Genomic DNA, 27444 nt, shown 5'->3' with positions numbered 1-27444 from the left:
TCCTTTGCCTTTGGCGATGTTCCTAGGAAGATGTTGCTGCGGCTGAGGTCGAAGAGGTTGCTGCCTGTGTTCTCCTCAAGGAATTTGATGGATTCCTTTCGCACATTAAGGTCCTTCATCCATTTTGAGTCTATTTTCATGTGTGGTGTAAGGATATGGTCCAATTTCATTTTTCTGCATGTGGCTGTCCAATTTTCCCAGCACCATTTATTGAAGAGGCTGTCTTTTTTCCATTGGACATTCTTTCCTGCTTTGTCGAAGATTAGTTGACCATAGAGTTGAGGGTCTATTTCTGGGCTCTCTATTCTGTTCCATTGATCTATGTGTCTGTTTTTGTGCCAGTACCATGCTGTCTTGATGATGACAGCTTTGTAATAGAGCCTGAAGTCCGGAATTGTGATGCCACCAATGTTGGCTTTCTTTTTCAATATCCCTTTGGCTATTCGAGGTCTTTTCTGGTTCCATATAAATTTTAGAATTATTTGTTCCATTTCTTTGAAAAAGATGGATAGTACTTTGATAGGAATTGCATTAAATGTGTAGATTGCTTTAGGTAGCATAGACATTTTCACAATATTTATTCTTCCAATCCAGGAGCATGGAACATTTTTCCATTTCTTTGTGTCTTCCTCAATTTCTTTCATGAGTACTTTATACTTTTCTGAGTATAGATTCTGTGCCTCTTTGGTTAGGTTTATTCCTAGGTATCTTATGGTTTTGGGTGCAATTGTAAATGGGATTGACTCCTTAATTTCTCTTTCTTCTGTCTTGCTGTTGGTGTAGAGAAATGCAACTGATTTCTGTGCATTGATTTTATATCCTGACACTTTACTGAATTCCTGTACAAGTTCGAGCAGTTTTGGAGTGGAGTCTTTTGGGTTTTCCACATATAGTATCATATCATCTGCGAAGAGTGATAATTTGACTTCTTCTTTGCCGATTTGGATGCCTTTAATTTCCTTTTGTTGTCTGATTGCTGAGGCTAGGACTTCTAGTACTATGTTTAATAGCAGTGGTGATAATGGACATCCCTGCCGTGTTCCTGACCTTAGCGGAAAAGCTTTTAGTGTTTCTCCATTGAGAATGATATTTGCGGTGGGTTTTTCATAGATGGCTTTGATGATATTGAGGTATGTGCCCTCTATCCCTACACTTTGAAGAGTTTTGATCAGGAAGGGATGCTGTACTTTGTCAAATGCTTTTCAACATCTATTGAGAGTATCATATGGTTCTTGTTCTTTCTTTTATTGATGTGTTGTATCACATTGACTGATTTGCGGATGTTGAACCAACCTTGCAGCCCTGGAATAAATCCCACTTGGTCGTGGTGAATAATCCTTTTAATGTACTGTTGAATCCTATTGGCTAGTATTTTGTTGAGTATTTTCGCATCTGTGTTCATCAAGGATATTGGTCTATAGCTCTCTTTTTTGATGGGATCCTTGTCTGGTTTTGGGATCAAGGTGATGCTGGCCTCATAAAATGAGTTTGGAAGTTTTCCTTCCATTTCTATTTTTTGGAACAGTTTCGGGAAAATAGGAATTAGTTCTTCTTTAAATGTTTGGTAGAATTCCCCCGGGAAGCCGTCTGGCCCTGGGCTTTTGTTTGTTTGGAGATTTTTAATGACTGTTTCAATCTCCTTACTGGTTATGGGTCTGTTCAGGCTTTCTATTTCTTCCTGGTTCAGTTGTGATAGTTTATATGTTTCTAGGAATGCATCCATTTCTTCCAGATTGTCAAATTTGTTGGCGTAGAGTTGCTCATAGTATGTTCTTATAATAGTTTGTATTTCTTTGGTGTTAGTTGTGATCTCTCCTCTTTCATTCATGATTTTATTTATTTGGGTCCTTTCTCTTTTCTTTTTGATAAGTCTGGCCAGGGGTTTATCAATTTTATTAATTCTTTCAAAGAACCAGCTCCTAGTTTTGTTGATTTGCTCTATTGTTTTTTTGATTTCTATTTCATTGATTTCTGCTCTGATCTTTATGATTTCTCTTCTCCTGCCAGGCTTAGGGTTTCTTTCTTGTTCTTTCTCCAGCTCCTTTAGTGTAGGGTTAGGTTGTGTACCTGAGACCTTTCTTGTTTCTTGAGAAAGGCTTGTACCGCTAAATATTTTCCTCTCAGGACTGCCTTTGTTGTGTCCCACTGATTGTGAACCATTGTATTTTCATTATCATTTGTTTCCATGATTTTTTTCAATTCTTCTTTAATTTCCCGGTTGACCCATTCATTCTTTAGAAGGATGCTGTTTAGTCTCCATGTATTTGGGTTCTTTCCAATCTTCCTTTTGTGGTTGAGTTCTAGCTTTAGCGCATTGTGGTCTGAACATATGCAGGGAATGATCCCAATCTTTTGATACCGGTTGAGTCCTGATTTAGGACCGAGGATGTGATCTATTCTGGAGAATGTTCCATGTGCACTAGAGAAGAATGTGTATTCTGTTGCTTTGGGATGAAATGTTCTGAATATATCTGTGATGTCCATCTGGTCCAGTGTGTCGTTTACGGCCTTTATTTCCTTGCTGATCTTTTGCTTGGATGATCTGTCCATTTCAGTGAGGGGAGTGTTAAAGTCCCCTACTATTATTGTATTATTGTTGATGTGTTTCTTTGATTTTGTTATTAATTGGTTTATATAGTTGGCTGCTCCCACGTTGGGGGCATAGATATTTAAAATTGTTAAATCTTCTTGTTGGACAGACCCTTTGAGTATGATATAGTGTCCTTCCTCATCTCTTATTATAGTCTTTGGCTTAAAATCTAATTGATGTGATATAAGGATTGCCACTCCTGCTTTCTTCTGATGTCCATTAGCATGGTAATTTCTTTTCCACCCTTCTCCTGACCTCCGGCCACGCTCTGAGCTCACCAAGCCTGTGACCGGTTCAAGGTAACCCGGAGCTGTGATCTTACTGTCGGCTCTGTCTCTGTAGCCGGTTTTCCCGTTCCAATACCCGCAAGCTCTGCAACACTCAGACACCACCGATCCTTCTGTGAACCTGCAGGACCTTAGGCCACGCTGACCCCGTGTGGGCTTCACCCTGGTTTAGCCTCTGGAGCGATGACCCTCAGCGGAACAGACTTTTAAAAGTCCTGATTTTGTGCTCCGTTGCTCCGCCGCTTGCCGGGAGCCGGCCCCTCCCCCCGGGGTCTATCTTCCCGTTGCTTTGGATTCACTTCTCCGCCGGTCCTACCTTTCAGAAAGTGGTTGTTTTCTGTCCAGAATTGCTGTTCTTCTTCTCTTTGATCTGCCAATGGATTTGTAGGTGTTTCCAATCTTTAGATAAGCTATCTAGCTGATCTCCTGCTAGCTGAAGAAGTCTCAGCCTGCTACTTCTCCACCATCTTGACTCCTCCCTCTGACTCCTGGTTTTGGCTAAGGTCATGATCTTGGGCGTCCTGGGATTGAGTCCCGCGTCAGGCTCTGTGCTTCTCCTGGAGTCTGCTTGAGGTTGTCTCTCCCTCCGCTTCTGTCCTTCCTTCTCGGGCTCTCTCTTTCTTTCTAAAATAAAAAAATACACAGATAAATAGACAGATGGATAACATTACATTAAAAAAAGCAAGCAAGCAAGCAAGCAAGCAAGAAAAGCCAAAACAAGTCTTCCTTGTAGGTATATCCTGGAAGAAAAGTTGCAACAGTTGTTTTCCATTTTCATTTTGGAAAGATAAGATAATATATTTAAAACAATTCAAATATATTTTAAGCAAGATAGACGGTAGAAATCATGCTTGAACCTGAGATAAATTTAAATGGCAGGTTGATTTAGCCATCCAGATATTCTGCCTGATGGACAAACTGCAGGTTTGAAAGAAGCCTAACTTCTTTCAGTGAACAGGCTGAGAATCTAGCTTCTACATTGGGATCGATAAACTAAAACTTACAGTCACTGTTATTATGAAAGAGACAAGTGTGAACTCTAGGAAACTCTCAAAGACAAAGCCATCAAAGTCTCAAAGTATTTCTAAGTACTTAATTTGTAGCTTTATTTTTTAGCATGACAGACTTGGCAAAATATAAAGGCTGCTGGAGATTAATTCACAGACTCTGTGGTCCACTGCTTCGCAGCACAGTACGTACTCAGCAGTTAAGGGTTTTAGTTTTGTCAAACTCACTCACGTATCAAACTGTCAAACATATTCAAGGACATAATTTACTCCTTTTTGAAACTCCTTACTTTAGCTTTAAAAGAGGACACATAAGAATCATTGCAATAAGATGATTTCAAAAGAAGTACATCCTGATGTGGGCAAGCAGCTTGGCTTCTGGTATAAATGTAGGACGCCTAGCAACTGAGATTACAAATTAAAAGAAAGAACACACTTTCCTTTCTACTGATAACTTTAAAAAATATATTCTGTTGGAGGCAGGCCCCTGGCCAGGGCGACCTCCGCCATTAAAAGATGGCGCCTGGCTAGTTGCCAGGTTAGGATTGCCTCGTGAGACTAAGCAGAACGCCCAAAGAGGAAGTAAACAGCATTGGTTGCTAGCGAAGTTGTTCGTTTAGGTGCACAGCCTGATTCGCTCCCTCCTGTACCCTGCTCGCTGATTGGTCATGTAAGCGTATATAAGTGTGTAGACTTGCGGAAATAAAGAGGGAGAAAGAGAGAAAGAGAGAGAGAGAGAAGAGGGAGAAGATGCATCCGAACCAGGGCGTCTTGTCGTCCTTGCGGGGCGAGGGCGATAATATTCTGTATTTATGCTACAGAAAACAACCCAGCTAGAGTATATAAAACTCAAAGATACATTTTTGTTGAATTGGGTTAGTAAAGTAACTAAGGTCTTTAATATACTATTTTAACTACTATATTTCTTCTACATTTCTTAGAAACAAATGTAACTAATGACCAAATACCAATCATTGGTGATATTTGTGAAAACGAATTCTCATTATACATTTAATTAATTGTATATTTATGGATGACCTATATAATAAATTGTTATTTTTATTGAGGTATAATTGACATATAACTTTACATTTAGGTGTACAACATAATGATTCAATATTTGTATATATTAGGAAATGATCACCACAATAAGTCAACATCCATCTCCATACATAGTTGCAAAATCTTTTTCTTATGATAAGGTCTATATTAAAAATTATTGATGCCGGGGGCACCTGGGTGGCTCAGTGGGTTAAAGCCTCTTCCTTCAGCTCAGGTTAGGATCCCAGGGTCCTGAGATAGAGTCCCGCATCAGGCTCTCTGCTCAGCGGGGAGCCTGCTTCCCTCTTTCTCTCTCCTCCTGCCTCTCTGCCTACTTGTGACCTCTCTCTGTCAAATAAATAAATAAATAATCTTAAAAAAATTATTGATGCCATATTAAACTTCATATTTCAGAAGTTCTCCTTGCCAGATACAGCTTTCAAATTCTTTTATTGATTAAATAATATATTATATATATAAGATTTACTATGTTATACTTTATAATTTCCTAAATTTGGAATTAGTCACAGTAACATCATATTATTTCTGCAGCAGAAATTTGCTACCTGAAAAAAAAGTTATTTTATTTAAAAATTTTGCCTAAGCCAAATATAAGTTTGAAGAGCAGCAGAAGTACAGAACTTGGTAATTTTCTGGAAGAATGGGGAGGAATAAATAGGAATTTACAGATTCTAGCTTGAGAAACAGCATGGTTAATGACACCATTTACTGAGATTAAGGTTGAGAGAAAAGAGTTACGTGTAGGGGTGTTTTGGAAGAGGAAAACAATGAATACAGTTTTAGTTGTGTAGTTTAAGGTGCATGAAAGGCATCTAAAAGGAACTGAAAGAGTCACTTTAGGACCAGTGACACAAGGAAGACCACATGTGAGAAGCCAGACAACTTGCAGCAAGTGGGACTCCAATTCCTTCTGAGAACTAATATCCCAGTGAGCCAGTTTTCAGTGGTTCCCTCTGTGATGAGCTCACTTAATGGATGGAGATGATGGAAACCCTTTGTCTACACTGTTGGGTGGTTCCATAGACCCAGTGGCAGTTAACTTGAGTAGCTTATAACCATCCCAGAAGCCTGTTTCCTCAACCAATGCACCAGGAATGTCTCAGTTTCAGCTGATCTTAGAAGAAAAATGCTGCCCCAATGTCCTTTCACTGTGCTGAGATGCCACCAAATCTATTTATCTTTCACTTTTTTTTTTTTAGATTTTTTTATGTATATATTTGACAGAGGGAAATCACAAGTAGATGGATAGGCAGGCAGAGAGAGAGAGGGAAGCAGGCTCCCTGCTGAGCAGAGAGCCCAATGCGGGACTCGATCCCAGGGCCCTGAGATCATGACCTGAGCTGAAGGCAGTGGCTTAACCCACTGAGCCACCCAGGCACCCCTTATCTTTTACTTTTAAAAAAGATTTTATTTATGTATTTATTTGAGAAAAAGAGAGAGACAGAGAGAGAATGTGAGAGAGCACAAGCAGGGGTAGCAGCAGAGGGAGATGCAGAGGGAGAAATAGGCTTCCCACTGAGTGGGAGTCCTCCATCCCAGGACTCCAGGATCATGACCTGAGCCAAAGGCAGACACTTAACTGATTGAGCCACCCAGGAACCCCTGTATTTGTCCTTTAAATTCCGCTCAAGACAAGTTTGAATGCTTTACCCCTGGACAGACAGGTCTTTATCTGAATTCTGTTAATTCTTTGTAAATATGTCTACTGGAATTCTTAGCATGAATATTCTGTAATATCTATGTAATTTTCTCTTCCATCAGGCTGTGAGCCCTTGAGGACAGAACTTTTTTCTTTTTTAATTCCTAATATTTAAGTAAATTCCTGTATGGTATGTTACAAAATATTTAATGTTTGAATGTAGTCTGCTGCCTGGTTACCCCCTTATCGCCCTCGACCCACAAGGACGACAAGAAGCCCCAGTTCAGATGTATCTTCTCTCTCTTTATTTCCGGAAGTCTACACACTTGTATACGTTTACATGACCAATCAGCAAGCAGGGTACAGGAGGGAGCGAATCAGGCTGTGCACCTAAACGAACAACTTCGCTAGCAACCAATGCTGTTTACTTCCTCTTTGGGCATTCCGCTTAGTCTCAGGAGGCAATCCTAACCTGGCAACTAGCCAGGCACTATCTTTTAATGGTGGAGGCCGCCCTGGCCAGGGGCCTGCCTCTGACACCCCTGAGGTGGAAAATTCTCTGTTATTGACAGAAAAACAATCTGAAATAATGTAGTTCCATTCCAGCATTGGCCTCAGCCTGTATTTCTGGTTTAGTAAAACTTTTCATTCAGATCTTGATAGGTTCTGGAGTATTAAGCTTTAGGGACTTCAATTTTGTAATGCAAACCATCAGAACCTTATAGGCAGATTCCCAACTAATACTAGAGACAACTGATGGCTTGGAGTTGCCTCTTAAAAAGTAAGCCACAAACTCCATAGAATAGGGAAGGATGTTGGAAAACACTGGAAAATTTCTTTCTTTTTTTTTTTTTTTTTTTTAAGATTTTATTTATTTATTTATTTGAGGGAGGGAGAGAAAGGGCCAACAGAGGGAGAAGTGGAGGGGGAGGGAGATGGAGAGGGGGACAATCTCCAGCAGACTCCATACTGAACACAGAGCCTGACGTGGGGCTTGATCCCATGATCCAAGACCATGAGCTGAGCTGAGATGAAGTTTGGACACTCCAATGATTGAGCCACCCAGGTGCCTCTGAAAAATTTCTTTTGATATAATTCACTTGTCTGTTGCCCCGTGGTCTTGCCATTCCAAAGGCCTGGCTAGCAACAAATATATTGATGCAGAAAGCATTCTTCGCAAGGATTATGGGAAGCACTAAGTACCACAGAAAGAAAGATGGTGTCATTTTGTTGGTAAAACATAATACAAAGACTTCATTAACTGAGTCAAAGGAGGATCATGTTATAACGTCGAATCTAACATCTACTCTTATTCAAAAGAAAGGCAAATGTGGACTCCAAGAGATGAAACATATGGTCCTTGTTCTGGGTAGGCTGTTTGGGTTTGGAAGTCAGCTCAAGAAACCACGGGCAAGGAGGGATGAGGTTGAAGAGAGGAGGTAATTCTGAGGATCACAAAGATGAAATGAAAAAGCAATCTCAAAATTTATGGGAGCGGGAGCTAGAAACCCATTAAGAACCACCACAATGCCCTGGGTTCAGATTTCTCTCTCCTTGAGCTTGTCCTGAGCATTTCTTTGTTGTCCCAATACCAGGTTATGGCTCCTATTCCATTACAGCCTTTCAGTTTCTGCTCCTCTAGTTCACTGTCAGGTTCTCAGTGTTTCCTAGTTCAATAAGCCTTGAACTAGCTATTTGCCTTAGTTGTTGTTATTGTTATTGTTGTTAATATTACTTTTGGGTACTAATGTTCAGGATCATCAGGAAGCCTATCAACAGAGTGTCCTTGAATAATGTGCTGTTAGCTATCACCTGAAGTGTGGGAAAAGGGGAGACCAGGTGATATACTATGGCTCCCTGAGTGCAGGGCTATTAGCGGGGTTGTAGGTTGGTAGTTTCATCAGAACCGGATAGTGTTGTGCCAGCACCATGATGTTCCAATATAATGCAGAGGTAATGTCCTTCTTATCCAGGCTGCCAGACCTGAAGGTGTGGACACCTCTGTAGGAATTCTAGGTCTAAGAAAGCATAGGGGCAATTTAGACTTGTTGAATACCTAGGGCCATTATGTATGAATTATGACAAAATTGTATATCCAGGCACCTACTCCAAGAAAAGTTGAGTGATGTAAAGGTCTAACTCTGTAAGATTTATCCACATACATTCTTGACACGGTATATGATTATTTCCAAATTATGTAATTGAACATGTATTAAAATATTTAAATTTAATCTTATCAACTAGTAGGGAGTGAAAAATGAATTAGAAATTAGTATTTATTTAGCATGTACTATATATATTGGATACTTTATATATTATTTCATTTCATATTTAAAACTTAACCTACGAGGTACCACTGTCTTCATTTCACATTGAAGGGAACCAAGACTCAGGACACTTTGATGGCTTGCTCAGGTAGTAGGTGTAGAGGCAAGATTTCAACCCAGGTTCTATCTGACTCTAAATCTATCTTTCCATCACAGAACACTGCTTCCCTAGAGTGGATATGAATGGCTCAGAAGAGTTGATAAATGTTAAATCATCTGACTTAGTAAAAGTGAGTTTGAGTAACATTTTAACTTCATTTTCAGGAGTGACCCAACAACAGAGCACTTAGTTAACACTACATACATAATCTAGGGTCTACGAGGGTACCTCAAAGAACATTTATACACAGACACACACACACACACACACATATACACACGTATTAGAAATGACTTTAAAAAGCAAATCTTAGCTCAAGATTTGAGCTACCCTTTATTATTCATTAAAAATGAGCTTTCTAAAATATTAGTAAATTTCCTTTTTAGCTCTCTTTTGAAGTTCTGATACCAGTGAAGTAACATTTTTCTTCTTTGAACCTTTTCTTGCAAAATGAGAGTTTTCTCTTTTTCTAAAACAGCAGGAAGTTCATTCCAGTTCTTAATAAAGATAAAGGGAGCATCCATGGACTTGAGTAACTGCAGAGGAGCATTATGGTAAACAGATGTATTTCCACAGCTGCCAGCTGTCATTATATCTTCTACCACAGGAACAGAGCCATAGGAGCAAGCCTCATATATTCTATAACATTCTGTGTTTACTCCTACCGGGCACAATGTGAGATCACTCTGAAGCAAAGCATCTTGATAATTCTTAAGGCTTTCATTTGTTTCCTGAGGCTGCCACCTAAAAAAAATCAGAAAAACAACTGTCATTTTCACTTTACTAAGCATGTTTTTGTGAGGGAAAATGTTAGCTACAGGTAATGGTGGACACATTACAGAGATGACAGGCAGAAGAAAGAAATAAAATCTTGCCCAAATAGATTTCTTGAAAATATTTAAGAGTTTGAGAAGTTTACAGTGGCATATGTTTAAATCTAATAGTCACCATGACATTTCTGAACGAACGTTAATCTAGCCAATATATATATATTTTTTAAGATCTTATTTTTAAGTAATCCCTACACCCAGTGTGGGGTTTGAACTCACAACCCCAAATTCAAGAGTCTCATGCTCTGCCAACTGAGCCAGCTAAATGTCTTCTGAGGGCCAGGTCTTCTTTTTCTAACCCACCCTCCAACACTGTGTTCTTACAGAGTTTACATTCTAGTGCCAGTGATGGAGATGGATAGCAAACCAGTCAGTATGTTCTTTAGGTTTAAATATGAAGAAAAACAAAGCAGAGAAGTGAGGAGGGGGTTTCTGAACTAGTAGTCGTGGTTTTAAAGAGGTAAGCGGGGAACGTCTCAATGCAGGAGCATCTGAGCATACAGTGGATGTGAGGCAGCAAAACATGCAGACATTTCAGGGGCGAACTGAGTGAAGTGTAAGTACAGTGTGTGCCTGGCAAGGTCAAGGTCAAGGTCAAGGAAGAACAAGGAAGAGCCAGGCTGGTTGAAGCAAGGTAACTGAGGGGGAGAGGGATGGAGGATAAAGTCAGAGCATTCCATCGTGGAAGGCTGTGTTCACAGGGTGACTGACCTGATCCACGTTTTATCAGAATTAATCTGGCCTTTGTGTTGAGAATAGACTGTACAGGAGCAAGGGAAGAGGTTGAGAGACCTCTAGAAAGCTTCACATTCTCTCCCGACTGTTCCTATTGTCTCCATGAAATAAGCAAAAGGGTCAAAGGAGAGAAGAAGAGAAGAAGGTATAAAACAGTCTTGTAGGAGAGGGGAAAATATATGGATAAGGGAAACACCTGATTGCTGGGCACTTGAGAGTCAAGATTGTGTATTTAAAGCAAGGTCTATTGGCACGATTCTGTGTGTGTGTGTGTGTGTGTCTGCACGGTGCAGGTATGGTGCAGGTTAAGAGAGCTGGATTTAACTAGAGTTAGGGTTTGCTCCATTAGGGAATTAGGAACTATGTGTATCAGTCATAGTTGACTATGACATTTAAGTGGGGAGAAGAAGAAAGTAAAGATGAGGTGAGCAAAGGCCAATGAAAAGGTAGTAAGAACAATGGATTATAAATCCCAGCTAACCTGTTGGAGTCAGATATTTACAGTGAGTGAGCTGGAATGATAGAAAATGGTGGTTAGAGAGAGATGCTGGAACCTGAGATCACAGAGAAGACGGAGTGTGTGTAATGATAAAGTCTAAGAAATGAGCATGACACTGAGTGGCCAAGGCCAACTGTTGGACCAGATCATTGGAAGACGGGGGTAAAGGACTATAAGACAAAGGTGAAAGAAGGACCATCTACGTAGATTGGGAATCACCAAGAATTAGGTTGGAGTAACGTGGGAGAGAGTGAGAGTGTGCCAGAACTAAACTTTTCACAGAGCGAAAGAGATAAACCCCCGGGTCAGTAAATGACTTCAAAGAGGAAGAACAATGGATGGTTTTGCTGGATGGTTGTTTGCTGATATGATATTCAAAATGGGAGGTTTTAGGAAGGAAAAAAGGAGAAGGGTCTGAAAGTAGCAATGAGAAAGAAGCAAGGAGGACACCCACTCGACCTCCAGGCTCAATGCTGTAAGAGGAAGTACAAGAATAATTCTATTTCTACAATACTTTGATACTTTATACTGTCCTCATTCATCCCTTTCCTGGTATACTGTCCTCCTGTGGCTCTTCACATTTGCTTTCCCTCTGCCTGGACTACCCTTCTCCTAAATAGAAATGGAGTTCACTCCTGCAGCTTCTTCCGGCCTGTGCTTCATACTGGAGCTTTCCTCAGCCATTCTAAAACAGCAGATGCTCCACTCCTGATGCCTAGTCCTCTCTACATCCCTCCTCTGCTCAGTTGTTTTTACATGGCATCTATCTTCTTCTGACACACAATATATTTTACTGGCTTGTCTCCTCCAACAAACATTTCAGTTTTAGGAGGGCATAGAATTTTGACTGTTTTGTTCCCTGCTGTATCCTTCAGGGCTGAGAGAGTTTCAGGCATATAGCAGTTGCTTGAAAAACAGCTGGTGACTGAATGGATACAGTATGGTTACACTCACTCTAACTCTGTTGTTTGAGTTGGCAGTTATGACTTCAAAAAGAGAGTATCTGCTACAATTAATATATTTCTAGATCTGGAGGGACATTTTTAAGGCACTTCTTCTCTGATGACTCTACACATGAAACTACATTTTTTTATTTAAAAACAAAAGGAATAATTCCAAAATTTCTCCTTTACTCCATGAACTGTTTTCATGATTACCATGCAAAAGATGGAAGAAAGTTAAATTCATCCATCCATCCAACCATCCACTCCCCACTTATCTTAGGCCTATTTTGTGTAAGGTCCTATGTTAGATCTGGGGATTCAGAGAATAGTGTGTCCTGTTCTGTCCTCGGGGTGCTGTCAGTTCTCTAAGGAGTACTTCATGCCACTCTTGGAACACTGAAACTGGTCTGCCAAACATCTCAGGGATGAACCTAAGGTCTTACTGGCATTCATAATCACTTATGTGTCAGGTCTAACTAACAAATATTGGGGGAATCTTGAACAATTGACATTTGCATAGGATAGTTACTAGCATTCCTCTAAAGGATGGACTATAGCTATAGGAGATTGTCCCAATTTTAAATGCATACAACCCAGTTTCTACAGAGCCTTATTTACTGATATATCTTCTGCAGGAAGACTGGTATTAATGAAGCTAACAATGTCTCTTTGGAGACCTGTGCTGCTGCATAAAGCAACTCATGGACTGGAGAACAAAATGGGTGAATCAAGTAAACATAGAACTTACTGTTCTCTTGCTGAAACCCAACAAAGCTTATCATTCCCATCTTGTTTCAAAATGTTCATCAGTTCTTGTCTGGATGAATTTTCATAAACAGTTCCTAAGAAATTACATAAGTAGGGCCTTTCATTATGCAGCATTGACCAACTTGGCTCCACCAGAGGAAAATTCCTGTATCTATAAAAATAAGTACATATGAGTTAATAGTATATGACAGTAGGATTGGCAAATTATCGTATAACCTAACAACTTAGGTAGCATGATGATGCAGAGAGGAGAGATTTCAAGTATGATTTTCTAAACCTCAAACTATAATTTTCCACACTTACTTTGGAAAAGTCCCTGAATCCACTAATTTAAAAAAATAACCTCACATTGACATCTTTTACAAAACTGCCATAGAGATTAAGTGTCTGAAATGTTTTTTTAACACTCTTCAACTTCCATAACTTGTAGTTATAAGGAAGGTTGCATTCAAGACCTTCAAATTATAAATAATCCACATTCATAATGATGATGATTTAATGAATGTTTTAATGATGGAAAGATTATAGAATACACATTTCTATAGCAGAGAGCTCCAATTTCCCAAAGGCTTTTAAAGTAGATTTTTAAAAAGAGCTCTTACAGGCTGATTTTTTTTTTTTTTTGAGATTTTATTTATTCTTCTGAGAGAGAGAGTGAGAGAGAACATGAGAGCTGAGAAGGTCAGAGGGAAAAGCAGACTCCCCATGGAGCTGGGAGCCCGATGCAGGGCTCAATCCTGGGACTCCAAGATCATGACCTGAGCTGAAAGCAGTTGCTCAACCAACCGAGCCACCCAGGTGCCCTTATAGGATGATTTTTAAAAAAGATTTTATTCTTTAATTTATTTACTTATTGGGGGAGATGCATGCATGCAGGGAAGGGAGGGAGCAGAGAGAGAGGGAGAGAGAGAATCCCAAGCAGACTCATGCCAAGCGCACAGAAGTCCAACGCAGGGCTGAATCCCAGGACTCTGAGACCATGACTTGAGCTGAAATCAAGAGCTGGATGGCCAACCAACTGAGTTATCCAGGTACCCCTCAAGTAGATTAAAAAAAATTGGGGTGCCTGGGTGGCACAGTCAGTTAAGTCTCTGACTCTTGGTTTTAGCTCAGGACATGATCTTGGGGTTTTGAGATAGGGCCCTGAGTTGGGCTCTGCACTCAGTGTGGAGTCAGCTTAAGACTCTCTCTCTCCTTTTCCCTCTGCCCCTTCCCCACACAGTCTCTCTCTCTCAAATGAGTAAGTAAATCTTTAAAAAAAACACAATAACTTACCTTTTAAAAAAATAAGAAAAAATATTTTTAAAACCTCTCATGGCATATCAAAGAGGCCTTTTGCAATTGACCTATTCTTATGGGCATTTGGAAATATTAGAGACCTAACTGTGTGCCTGAGATACAACCTTCCTATAAGGGTGAAGCTTTATATAATATTCTATAACAGGTTCTTTCAACCTTTGTGTTATTGGCATTTTGGACTAGTTCATTTTTTGTTGTGGAGGCTGTTATCTGCCATGTAGGCCATTTAGCAGCATCCCAGATGCTATTGTTGCCTCCCCCTTCCACTTGTAACAACCAAAAATTATCTCCAGACATTGTCAAATGTTTCCTGGGCAGCAAAACTGCTTCTGGTTGAAAACCACCAGATCCATAAAAAGGGTATTGGTCTAGTCCAACAATAACAGAATTACAAAGGGTTTTCATCATGGAAATTGTATGAATAGGCTACATAGAGTTACTGTGAAAGAGTAATTTTGTTTCAGAGCATTTTATGAGTATGAGCTCTACTCAAGGGATGGAATTTTCAGAGTCTTGTATCTTGCTATACCTAATATAAAAAATTTTTGTCTGATGCTACCAAAAACCTACTAGATTGGAGTACTATAGGGTGGGCCCTCAAATATGTCTTGTTAATACACTTCTCTGGTGATATTTGTGTACCAACTAAGCAATAGTTTAAGGTCCCATCTGGTAACAAGTGATGAGTGAATAAGGAATATCTGATTCAGAGAGCATGTTAATGAAATTTCTTGTAATTCATCCATTTGACAAGTATTCATTGTCTACTCTGTGCAGGCTTGGTTTTAGACTCTGCCAATACAGTGAACAAGAGACAGAACCCTGGGGTTTATATATTAGTGCTGGACATAAGTTTAACTTCTCTTAAAGTCAACTAAACACACTTCATTAACAGAAAGATAAAAAATAAGCTTCAATTTTATAGAAAGATGGTACAGACATATTTAAAAGCCTTTGTTATTACTTAACCCCTCTTATTAAAGAAAAGATTTGTGCAAGTTCAACAAGTCTCAGTGGCAGTTCTGAGCATATTATGATCTTCCCAAATCCAGGGGTATGGAATCCTTCTGACTTAATACTGCTTTTCTAAATTAAAAAAAATATTTTATTTATTTGTCAGAGAGAAAGACCGAGAGAGAGAGCACAAGCAGGGGGAGCAGAAGGCAGAGGGAAAAACAGACCCCCCAGTGAACAGGGAGCCCGATGCAGGGCTCAATCCCCAGGACCCTGGCATCATAACCTGAGCCGAAGACAGATGCTTAACCACCTGAGCCACCCAGGCACCCCTTAATATTCAAGTAAGACCTTTTTGTTTGTTTTTACTATGAATTATATAGATTGTATAGTTGTTTTAAGAATGTGTGCCTCTCTGTCATTCTCTTTTAGCCATCTCTTTATCACTACTGATAAACTTGAAATTCATCCTATGCCTTGGAGATTTAAAATACAAAAAGCTAACTTATCTGCTCTCCTTATAAAATGCTAAAATACTCTGGGGGCGCCTGGGTGGTTCAGTTGGTTAAGCATCTGACTCCTGATTTTGGCTCAAGTCATGATCTCAGGGTTGTGAGATTGAGTCCTGGCCATGGAAACTGTTTAAGATTCTCTTTCTCGGGTGCCTGGGTGGCTCAGTTGGTTAAGCAACTTGCCTTCGGCTCAGGTCATGATCCTGGAGTTCCAGGATCGAGTCCCACATTGGGCTCCCTGCTCTGCAGGGAGTCTGCTTCTCCCGCTGACCTCTCTCCTCTCATTTTTTCTCTCTCTCAAATAAACACAATCTTTAAAAAAAAAAAAAAAGATTCTCTTTCTCCATTTCCCTCTGCCCTTCTTCCCCACTCACTCTCTATAAAACCAACCAACATCATTATTATTATTGTAGCATGAGACCAAACCAGACTTTTTCCATGGAAAAGATTGTACGTGGCCTCCCAGATGATCCCAGAACTATGTTTATTACAAACTTAAAGTTCAATATTCCTGATTCAGAAATTCAGGTCTTAAAGAATCTATAAGTACCTAATAGTATTTTGTACTTACGTTGCCACTCCTAAAGGCCACTGAAAGATATCCACATCATCAACCCAGGGGCTGTCATATATTATGAAAAGCAGCTCCACAAAGCCTCCATTTCTTTTGAGGAACTGGTTTATCCATTCATTATTACAATGTTCATTTCCAAGCAACACAACGGCAAGATGCTGGAGTTTTTTAGTTTGCACCAAATTTTGTGCATAAAGTAGCCACTGGGTGGCATAAAAAATCTTAGCCTTTTCTCTCCCATTTAGAATCAGTACCACGTTATTCACATCTATGGGAAAGTACCCCGGGACTACAGCTGGGCCAGTGATGAAGCTGTTAAAACAATACAACAAAACAAGAGCATGAGACAAAGAACAAAGGTATTTGATATCAGAATTTTTTTAAAGATTTTACATAAAAGCTACAGTGAGATGTAATCTGTATTCTTTCTAGAAACATAATTTCTATAATGCAAGTTTTCCTGAACAGGTTTGAATGATAGAGCATGGATGTAAATCAATGGGAAGCTTTGGTTGTAGTAAGATCAACTGCATATGATAATCAGAAATGTGGTAGCTTTGTTGTTACTTTAACCATATTCAAAATACGTGCTGGCCAGAGTTTGACCTGGTAAACTATTCAAAGCTGAACTGTGTGAAACTCTGTATAGTTTCTCCTCTGTATAGTTTAAGTCAGTAGTTCCCACCTCTTTTATGTGGGAGTTACTGTTTCACTCTTTATCTGAAGGAAGGGTAAGTGATGAATTGGAGGTGAGAAAGGGAGGTTAAGTGAGAGACGGAGGGTGGCATTATAAACATCCACAGAGGTTAAGTCTCAAAAAATATGATAATTCTATGTATATTTGAAAGTACAATATAAAAAATTGTGCTTAAATCTAGTATAAGTATAAATATAAAAATATGAATGGGAGGATACACATACACACCAGAATCATTACAGGGTTGCCTTTGAGGAGGAGCAAGAGAAAAGGAACTTGAGAATAGTACAAAGAAAGCTTCCCTATTACTGGGAATATTTAATTCTTTTAAGAGGAAAGTTAAATGTTGGGGTGCCTGGGTGGCTCAGTGGGTTAAGCCTCTGCCTTCGGCTCAGGTCATCTCACGGTCCTGGGATCAAGCCCCATTATCAGGCTCTCTGCTCAGCACAGAGCCTTGCTTTCCCTACCCCCTCTCTCTGCTTGCCTCTCTGCCTACTTGTGATCTCTACTGTCAAATAAATAAATAAAATCTTAAAAAAAAAAAAAGAGGAAAGTTAAATGTCTAAAGGAAATATGACAGAGAGCTAGAATTAGTTGGTTCTTCATCATGGGTAAATGAGAATATGTTCTATTATTCTCTGTGAAAAAGCAAGAAACAATATTGCATCTATAGTACAATTTTAATGACATAATGCTAGACATAGAAAAAAGACCGGAAGTAGACATAACGAAATGCTGTCTAACCTTGTTTTTGGAATTCTGGGCACAGTGGAATTATGAGTGATAAAAATGTCTTCTGACTTTTCAAGTTACTATAATAACCACTTATTAGTCTTTTAAATTATAAACCTATCTTAAAAAAGGAAAGATGTAATAAAAACTCTGTTTTACTTTAAACAACGCTATCTCTTTATTAACTACCAGCAGGACTGGCCTGCAAAGGGCAGTGGATGCTCTGGGTTCAGGGTCCAAATAGGATGTGAGGAGGAGGTGATGATTGGGAGGCTGCTTTGAAGGAAAAGGGGTGGTCTGGAGGGCAGGCCCAAGAGGCCCTTAGGCCCTTTACTTCCTTGTAAAGGAATCATGGAAAGCTATGACCAGGCCATCAAAGCAGCAGAAATTCCGGAAATCTAGCTGCCTATCATCCATTTTCTTCATCATGTGGTCAAGGACACCAGAGTCCTTCCAGTTCTTTGTGAAGGCAGCCAGTTCTGTATTCATAAATGTTAGGAACTCTGTCTTGGAGACCGTGCAGTTGTTACCCCCTTTCCAGCAATCAGAGATTTGATGCACTAGGTAGGGCTGGACATTTTTGCCATGTCTTCATGGAGTGTGTGAGTGACTGCGACCCTGCAGCAGTGGCACTGCCAGAAGTTTATTTATTTTTAAGTAATCTTTACACCTGACATGGGGCTCAAACTCACAATCCTGAGATCAAGAGTCACATGCTCTACCAACTTAGCTAGCCAGACCCCCTCGCAGGATTATTTTGAAAACTAAATGCATTAACAGATGTACAGTGCTTAGAACAGAACCTGGCACAAAGGAATCACTATAGGAGTCTTGCTGCTGTTATTAGTTTTATTATTTTTACTATTACTTAAATAGGTACTGCAGGGACGCCTGGGTGGCTCAGTTGGTTAAGCAGCTGCCTTCAGCTCAGGTCATGATCCCAGCGTCCTGGGATCGAGTCCCACATCGGGCTCCTTGCTCCGCAGGGAGCCTGCTTCTCCCTCTGACTCTGCCTGCCATTCTGTCTGCCTGTGCTCGCTCTCCCTCGCTCTCGCTTGCTCTCTGACAAATAAATAAATAAAATCCTTAAAAATAAATAAATAAATAAATAAATAAATAAAATAAATAGGTACTGACTGCAACATCTCCCTACCTTCCCTTCTCCTTTCTGTTTCCAGAACTGAATATTATCTCTCCTTCATGTACCTTCTCAGAAACCTTATCGATACATTCTTTATATTAATATGTTCAGTTAGGTTACAAGCAAGCCTGCGTTTCATTCTGTCTCTTAAAGGAACTTTGCCTATTTCTACTCATATCTATCGTATATTGATTTACAGTTTAATTTCATAGGGCAACTTCATTTTTAATTTCTTAGGAGGAATCTTACTTTGCTCATCATGGCCTTTGCTTATCTTTAAAAGACTGCCTTCTGAGTCCTGTAATGTCCATATGCAGGAATTATCACAAGATATGAAACTAACTGTCCATCCATTTGAGAAAACAAAAGCTAGATGCCACATTATTTAATTTATTATTATCAGAGCTCAATTATGGTATTTCAATTAGCATCTGCTGTTTTAAGAAAAAGTTGAAAAAAAGTTGAACTTATTTCTAAAGATCATGACAGAGTAAGTTTTAATTTACATTTCATAAAATTCACCCATTTTGGCTCAGTTGGAGAAGAGTGTGACTCTTGACCTTAGGGTCAAGAGTTTGAGCCCCATGATGGGATAGATGTTACTTAAATAAATAAAATCTTAAAAAATATAAAAACCTGTTTACTTCTCAAGAAAAATTACTTTGAAAAGATACATGAAATGAAATTGCTTTCCACGTGTGTAAAAAGTAAACAAGAATTAAAGGAGAAGAGAAACTTCAAACGAAATTGAGATTAACCATAGCTTTTCTTTTTGATTTCTGTGGGAAATAACTGGAATCCTAATAGAAACCTGAATCTTTAGTTGACATTTTTCCCCCTAGTAGTACAATTGTTACATGAAATAATTTTGTTTATTTATTTGACAGACGGAGATCACAAGTAGGCAGAGAAGCAGGCAGAGAGAGAGGAGGAAGCAGGCTCCCTGCTGAGCAGAGAGCCAGATGCTGTGGGGCTTGATCCCAGGACCCTGAGATCATGACCTGAACTGAAGGTAGAGGCCTTTAAGCCACTGAGCCACTCAGGTGCCCCTGAAATAAGCATTTAAAATAATTTTTATTTCAACAAGAAAGCAGAATATAATAGAAAATAGCACTCTTTCATTGAGCAAAATTACCGCATTTTTTCCTTAAGAAAATAATCATAATTCTACCTTCATAAAAATTTTTAGAAAATGTGGAGTCATAGGTAAAAGTTTTATAAAAATAAAAACTTAAGATGTCTTAATGATACATTGGTTTTACTGAATCAGGAAAAAAAAAAAAAACAAAAAGGGAGATTTCTGGGGGACCCTGGGTGGCTCAGTGGGTTAAGTGTCTGGCTTTGTTTAGCTCAGGTCCCAGCTCAATCCTGGGATTGAGTCCTGCATTAGGCTCTTTGCTCAGTGGGGAGTCTGCTTCTCCCTCTGTGCTCTCTCACTCAAATAAATAAACAAAATCTTAAAAAAAAAAAATTTCCGAGTAACTGCATTAAAATGGCAATATATACCATCAAATCATGAAAGAATTCATATATAAGCATTTTTATAAAATTTTCACAAGTCTTAACAATAACTTTGCTACCACTTGAGTATTATAAAGTATGTGAACATGACTAACATCTGAAAAAGAAAAATGAAAATATTTTTAAGACTATATATTATTCCTTCAAGGTATGGCATATTAAATGCTTATCAACAATCAAATGTTATAAAATTTGGAGCATGAACTTTCCCATAATCAGAAATGTTTTGATAAAAATGAAACAGACAAAATTAAAAAAAGGAAGTATCTTGTAAAATGTTCAGGTAAGCTGTAAATACAATATATATTCATGAGATTCATTTTTCTATTCACAAGTGGAAGTGGAAATATTGTTTCTAAATAAGTTTTCCTCTTATTTTTCTTCTCATATTTACATAAAACATTGTATAGAAACACCGTAAACCTTAACGTTGCACAATTAATACCTGTAACGTATTCTTCCTACAACTGAATTTCCTTCTCTCCACTGAGCAGTCACATCAGTGGGATCAAGTAAGCCTTCAAAAATATGCTCCCAGAGATACAAACCTGGTAATTAAAAAAAAACAACAAGAACAAGCCAATTTACTGTCTGGTTTACTATGGTGTGTGATGAGTTTACGTTCTGCTCATTTATATAATTTATAAATTTATATAATTTATAAAATTTGACCAGGAAAACAGACTGTATTCCTTTTTGGTCCTCTGGCAGGCAGTTCTGCCAAGCAATAGCTCAAAACCATCAATATGGCGGTTAATATATGACAGAATTCAGAAGTCAGTGTGAAATGTGGCAGAATGCAGGTTATATTAAAGACAATAACCTCTCTTACTCTAAATCTGAGAAACCTATTACTACCTATTTTATCCCAACATGTGTTATAATGTTAGTTACTACATGATTAGAATGTTTTCTGTATTACAATAAACTAGGGGAATTCACCATTTTTTGCAAAACACCACTAGAGGAGCTCATGTATCTATGCATACAGTGAATATATTAGGGAGATAGTAACTCCTCCTCACTTAAACACACACCCCTCACGGCATCATGTTCTCTGCAGACAAAAGCCTTCGCATCTATCTCCTTAAGGCGTCTCCTGATATTTTACTGTCATTTCATCGGAATGAAAGCTCTGAGAGTAGAGGAAAGCAGAATGAAATAATCTGAGAGCCCTGTTTTACTTACATTGTCAGAAGTGCTTTGTTCTGGTCTCATTATGCCCCAGTACTAAAGGACACCCACAAAAATAACTATTTAAACACCTAGCCAAACAGATAAAGCTTTCCACGTGTGGTGGCCAATAATGCTTCCCTGTCCACCCAAGATATCCAGAGATGTAATCTCTAGAATCTATGAATACATTATCCTATATGGCAAAAGAAACTTTTTTTTAAAGATTTTACTTATTCATTTGACACAGAGAGAGAGAGAGAGAGAGAGAGAGCGCGCGCGCACAAGTAGGGGAAGTAGCAGGCTCCCAACTGAGCAGGGAGCCCAATGTGGGGCTCGATCCCAGGATCCTGGGATTATAACTCGAGTCAAAAGCAGATTCTTAGCTGACTGAGCCACCTAGGCACCCCTGAAAGAAATTTTCTGTGTGATTAAGGATGCTGAGATGGGAGGTTATCCTGGATTATCTGGATGGGCCCTAGGCAATCATAAGAGTCCCTATAAGGATGTAAGGGTGTCAGAGTGAGGGGAGGAGGTATTAGGATGGAAACAGAAGTTGGGAGTGAAGCGGGGCCAGGAGTCAAGCAATGTCACAGAAGTCAAGGAAACAGATCTCAAGAAGCTGCAAAAGTCAAGGAAAGAGATCCTCCTCTAGAACCTCTAAAAAGAATACAGCCCTGTGGACACATTTTAGACTTCTACCTTCAAAAATGTAAGACTTAAGTTTATGATGACTATAGTTAATAATACTGTTTTATATATTTGAAAATTGCTAAGAGAGTAGATCTTAAAAGTTCTCATCACAAGAAAAAAAAGTATAAGTGTGTGTGGTGAAAGATACTAATTAGACTTGTTATGTTGATAACTTCACAAAATACAAATATCTCAAATCATTATGTTGTATACCTGAAACTAATATAATGTCATATGTCAATTACATCTTAATTTTTAAAAAGATAATAAATTTGTATTGTTTAAATTCACTAAAGTTTTGGTAATGAATTATGGCAGCTAAAGGAAACCAGAGATTATGGTATCTGGAAATGAGATACTACTATAATAAATATTTTAAAATCTGCAAGTGCCTTTGGAATTGGGCAATGGGGACAGGCTAGAAGAACTTTGAGGAGCATGATTTTAAAATGTCTTAGACAGGTTATAGGTAGAAGTATGAGTGCTAGTGACTCAACTAGTGAGAACTCAGAAGAGAAAAAGCACAATAGAAATAAATCCCATACTGGATTTTATAAACATCTAAGCAGACTGTGAGTAGAAATATGCAGGTTAAAAGTGTTGCTGGTGAGGGCTCAGAAGGAAATGAGGAACATATTATTAGAAACCAGAGAAAAGGGGATCCTGCTTATAATAGCACCAGAATGTTTAGCTGAATTATGTCCAGAAGTTGTATGAAAAGTAGAATGTGTAAGTGATAAACTTGGATATTTAGCTAAAGAGATTTCCAGGTAGTGCTGAAGCTGTGGTCTGGCTTCTTCTTGCTAATTATAGTAAATGTAAGAGGAAAGAGTGATTGAGGGAGGAACTGTTAAGCAAGAAGGAGCCAGGACTTGATGATTTGGGAAAGTCTCAGCTTGTTGAATTGCAAAGGGTGGAAAACTAGGATATTCCCTGTCAGGAAGGCATGTTTCTGAAAGAAGGTGAAGGATGTAGCTGAATATTTTTTGCTAATGCCTCAAAAGGATAAGAAGGTTAAAATATTCAGTCACATAGGTATTAGGTGTGTAATTTGTGGGTCTTCTCAGCTATCTCAGCAGAAGCCAGAAACAGAGATGAGATTCTCCAGGAAAGACCTGGAAGAGTTCTTGTTTAATAGAGTTAATCCCTGTGACATACATAGGAGACCCACAAGCTTCTTGAAAATGTTTTATCAGCAGAAACACTGCTGGCTTGGATGAAGGAGATGGAGAGATGTTGAAATGAAAGAAGGGTACTGATTCCTAAATCCTACCAGCAGGATACTGGCTGATAAAACCACCCAGCTGCAAGCACATGCTACCATTCATGACAAAGAAAGGATGACTGCAAAGGTAGAGCTGTAAGACCAGAGGCAAAGTTTTGAGCCATAATTCCCAGCCCTTGAAACCTAACAGTTTTCCTGGCTGTAATTTAGAATTGAGTGGACCAGTGATTTCATTCCCACCTTCCCTACTCCTTTTTTTTTTTTTTTTTTTAAGATTTTATTTATTTATTTGAGAGCAGGAGTGAGAGCAAGAGAGAAAGAAAGAGACAGAGAGAGTACAAGTAGGGCAAGGGGCAGAAGTGGAGAGAACTCTGCACTGAGCACAGGGCCCATCATGGGGCTTGATCTCACGACCCTAAGATCAGGACCTGAGCTGAAATCAGGAGTCTAAGAGTCTAATGCTTTATTGACTACACCACCCAGGTGCCCCCTTTCCCCTCCTTTTTGAATAGGAATGGAATTGGAATCCCATGTGCCTGGGAAATAGACTGATGAAAAGCAGTGTTTGATAAAACTCATCTGTCACTGTGCTTACTGAATGCAAAGCGAAAAGGCTGGAAACATGAAAACCTGTTAAGATGTAGAATTAATTAAAAACTAGAATGGGGAAGTAGGAACTTAAAGGATGTAATTAATATTAGAGATTTTTTAAGGAAAAACGTTGCTAGAACCTGATGATTAGAGCCTAGATCTAAATACTTGAAATTTGGAGGTCAGTAGTGGTCTTCAAGGATGCATATTTGATGCAAGCATGAATGAATTTATGAAACACTAAGGTCAAAGCATCATTCTCTGATTACTTCCTTCTCATCTGGTCCTTTCTACCATTATCCCTTATTGTAGATAAATTCAACTCATGTTTAAAGGTCTAACAAACCCCTTTTTAATTCACTAAATTCTTTCTGACTCTTGTAACCCTCATTTAGGGTCCCATTCTCTAAGCATAATATATAACTTGGAACTCTAGAATCTCATGATACTCAGAGCAAAATGCTTTTATGGGTATTCAAGTTTAATTAGCTATACCCTATATCCCCCTTACATATTTATAATGAACAGTGGCATATTAAGGGCTCTTAGAATGGCCTGGAATAAAGAACCTTGTTTAACTTTGTTCATTTCAATGTTTCCCAAACTTGTTTGGCCATCAAGGGGAGGGGTCACATCTTATACTTGCGTGTCAAGTGTCCAATAAATACATAAATTCATAAAAATTCAGTTGACATAGGCATTTCTATATAATGATGCTTATATTCTACTTTGTATCTACACATAAAGCTGTAATCTTCTCAAGACCCACAACAGATTTTTGTGTGTGTGTATTTATATAGATATTGTCTAATAGAAGTCAGAAGTGAAAATATCAATGAAAAGTAAGAAAATGTGTCATGATGCTTTAATTAACAAATGAAATAAATAATGTATTAAAATGAATTGAATTTAATATTAATAAAGTACATTTAGGATTCTTTTTACATGTCTTAGCTCTATACATTAACTTACCAATGGCAGCTTTCCCCCAGATTTGTACATGGAAGTCGGTTTTCCCTTTTGTGGATTTATTTAATATCTGAAGGCTAGTTTTAAATCTCTGTTGTTGCTCATTTTTTTCATCTCCTTCCCAAGGATTCCATTCTTCACTTCCCAGACTAGATTGTTCTGTGTTGTAAAAAGAGTTACAAACAATGTTTATCAGTAAGGTAGAGCTGTAGTTGTAGATAAGTTCAAGCCATTTAAATTAGGTGTCAGAGAGTGCTAATTTCAGCTTTTCATAGAGCTAAAGCAACTGAATTTGAACTGATTAAACACATACAATTAAAAAAAAGAAATCAGAATTTAATTTTTATTAAATCTTTATTCTGAAAGATCTTAAAATGTTAATAGGAGACACAAAATTATCTCTCACAAATGAGACCTTCTAAAATAACTGGATAATAGGTATCGTTATAAGTTTAACATTTGCTATTCTTTATAGATTGTGTATACGGAAGCTATACATAAAAACTTGACTTCAGAATGGAAAGTGTCCAACAGTTTTATTGAGAAAAATTCTGAAAAAAAGGGAGAGCTAAGTCTGACTCCGATTCTGACATAGGTCAAAATACAGGACAGATGACCACCATCTGGAGGTAAGGCACCGAGGCCTTCCCAAATCAGGACAAAATTAGAGAAGGCTCTTTGTTTCAATGAGGAAATAGAGGTCTTCAACCCAGCGGTCTTCCCAGAAATCTCTGGCATTCCGTGACAACGCCTTGCAGGTTCAAGACGTGTTTCACAGAGTGCGCGCCAGCCCGCTTTGAAGGTGGGGAGTGGGGCCGGCGTGTGAGATTCGGGCGAGGACTGAGACAGCCGCACACGCTCCGAGCCCGAGCCCAGGGCCGGCTACCGAGAGCTGGAGGGGGCGAGGCGCACCCTGGAGCCCGGGGGGCACCCCCGGACCCGCGAGGCGGGTCAGCTGCCGCCCAGTGTCCTACCTCGGCCGCGCCTCTCCCGCGCCGAGGCCGCCCCCTTCCTTAGGCCACGCAGAGACGCGGCCGGTGGCCGGCGGCGGCGCCCGAAGAAGACGTGGTAGGCGGCGTAGAGGGAGAAGAGGCAGTACAGGGCGATGAGAAACGAGCAGAGCCGCTTCCGCGTCAGCCGCATCCCACTCCGGCTTCCCGTCCGCCACCACCACCCTGGCGCTGGGCCGGAGGAGAAGCCGGCGCTCGGGACCTTGGCCCTGCGGCTTCAGGGGCAGGCCAGGCCGGGCGGGCTGGGGGGCGGGGGCGAAGTAACCAGAAATGACCCCGCCTCCTTTCAAGCCCCGCCCCGGAGCTGCCCCGGCGCCTCCGCCTCGCCCCTCGCGCCGCCCAGCTCAGGCCCCTCCCAAGCCGCTCCTAGGGCTTCGCCCCGCCCCGCCCCGCCCCGCCTTAGGCGTGGCTTCTTCCCGGGCTTTGGTAGCCTGTGGGCGTGGGTCTTCTAAACTGGACGTTGGGAGATCTCATCTTAACAGCGCTCAGCTCCTTGACCTCTGTAGTTTACCGCGGATCTCTTTCAACCCTGTCCGCCTCCCCATGTACAGAAAAGCTTACCTGTTATCTGGCCGTTAAAACAACAACAACAACAACAACAACAAAAAAACCCAAAACCAACAAACCCAAACACTACCACCCACCATGATCCATGACGTCCATGTGAAGGCATGACCCATTGTAGTTTTTGTTCCCATGGCTTACCAGGAGGACTGCCACATTACATGTCTATTTAAAACATGATATACATGTTTGATGATATACATGTCTATTTACATGTCTATTTAAAATGATATACATGTCTATTTAAAAAAGCTAAGTGGTGGAGTGCCTGGCTGGCTCAGTTGGTGGAACATGGGCTACAGGTTGGGGGTTTGAGCCCCATAGCTGGGTTTAGAGGTTGTTTAAGAATAAAATCTTTAAAAAAAGAAGTTAAGTGGTAACAGTGGCACAACATTGTCAGTGTAATTAATGCCACTCAGTGGTACACTTAGAAATGGTTAGAATAGCAAATTTTGTTATGTATATCTTACTACAGTATTTGAGAAAATTAAGTTTTATTACTGATAAGACTTGAGTGCACACAGGCATATAGTCTTTTGTCAAATAAAGGCTGTAAAATTGAATCCTGTCAATAAACTTTCTTTGTCAAGTCCTTGTGATGTTGGGCTACAATTTTTTGTCAGTTACATTTAGCATTTTTTTTAAAAGTAGTATCTTTGCCCAACATGGGGTTCAACTCATGACCCTGAGATCAAGAGTCACATGATCTACCGACTGAGCCAGCCAGGTACCCCTGAGTATTGCTTTGTCCTTCAACCTGTTTGGAAGTCTTGGTAGCTAGAGAGTTGTAGAACACAAGTGTGGAGTGGGTCATCAGAGCCTTCCACTGGCTGTGTCTTGACTGATTCAACCCTCTAAACTGATTCAGTCTTCTTCTTAACATTTCTGGATAAAGGTTCCATCTCCTCCATTAGCAAAAAACTTACCTTTCCAGAATTTTATGTTCTTGGGGTCAGGTCTCTGTCTTCTATCTTGACGTGTAGATAATTTGATGAGAAAAA

General features: G+C 39.6%; 1 protein-coding gene across 1 annotated transcript; it reads right to left on the bottom strand.

The window, feature by feature from the left end:
* Positions 1 to 9321: 9321 nt before the first annotated feature.
* Positions 9322 to 26153, bottom strand: RXYLT1 (ribitol xylosyltransferase 1). Its single transcript, XM_059184737.1, has 6 exons — positions 25844 to 26153; positions 24873 to 25028; positions 20664 to 20766; positions 16125 to 16439; positions 12769 to 12939; positions 9322 to 9756 (listed from the first exon to the last, which is right to left on the bottom strand). The coding sequence occupies exons 1-6, from the start codon at positions 26010 to 26012 to the stop codon at positions 9339 to 9341; spliced, it is 1332 nt and encodes a 443-aa protein (XP_059040720.1). The 5' UTR covers positions 26013 to 26153; the 3' UTR covers positions 9322 to 9338.
* Between the last annotated feature and the right edge of the window lie 1291 nt (positions 26154 to 27444).

Source organism: Mustela lutreola, chromosome 8 (assembly GCF_030435805.1).
Source record: "Mustela lutreola isolate mMusLut2 chromosome 8, mMusLut2.pri, whole genome shotgun sequence".
In the NCBI taxonomy this organism is placed as follows: domain Eukaryota; kingdom Metazoa; phylum Chordata; class Mammalia; order Carnivora; family Mustelidae; genus Mustela; species Mustela lutreola.
The sequence above is the reverse complement of the archived record's forward strand: the minus strand, read 5'-3'. Positions and strand labels throughout refer to the sequence as shown.

Coding starts and splice junctions, on each gene's coding strand:
- RXYLT1 (XM_059184737.1), bottom strand. CDS start 26,012: ATGCGGCTGACGCGGAAGCGGCTCTGCTCGTTTCTCATCGCCCTGTAC. Junction 16,440..20,663: donor GTAGGAAGAATACGTTACAG/GTATTAATTGTG, acceptor TTGTTTTAACAG/CTTCATCACTGGCCCAGCTG. Junction 12,940..16,124: donor TGGCCTTTAGGAGTGGCAAC/GTAAGTACAAAA, acceptor TTATTTTTATAG/ATACAGGAATTTTCCTCTGG.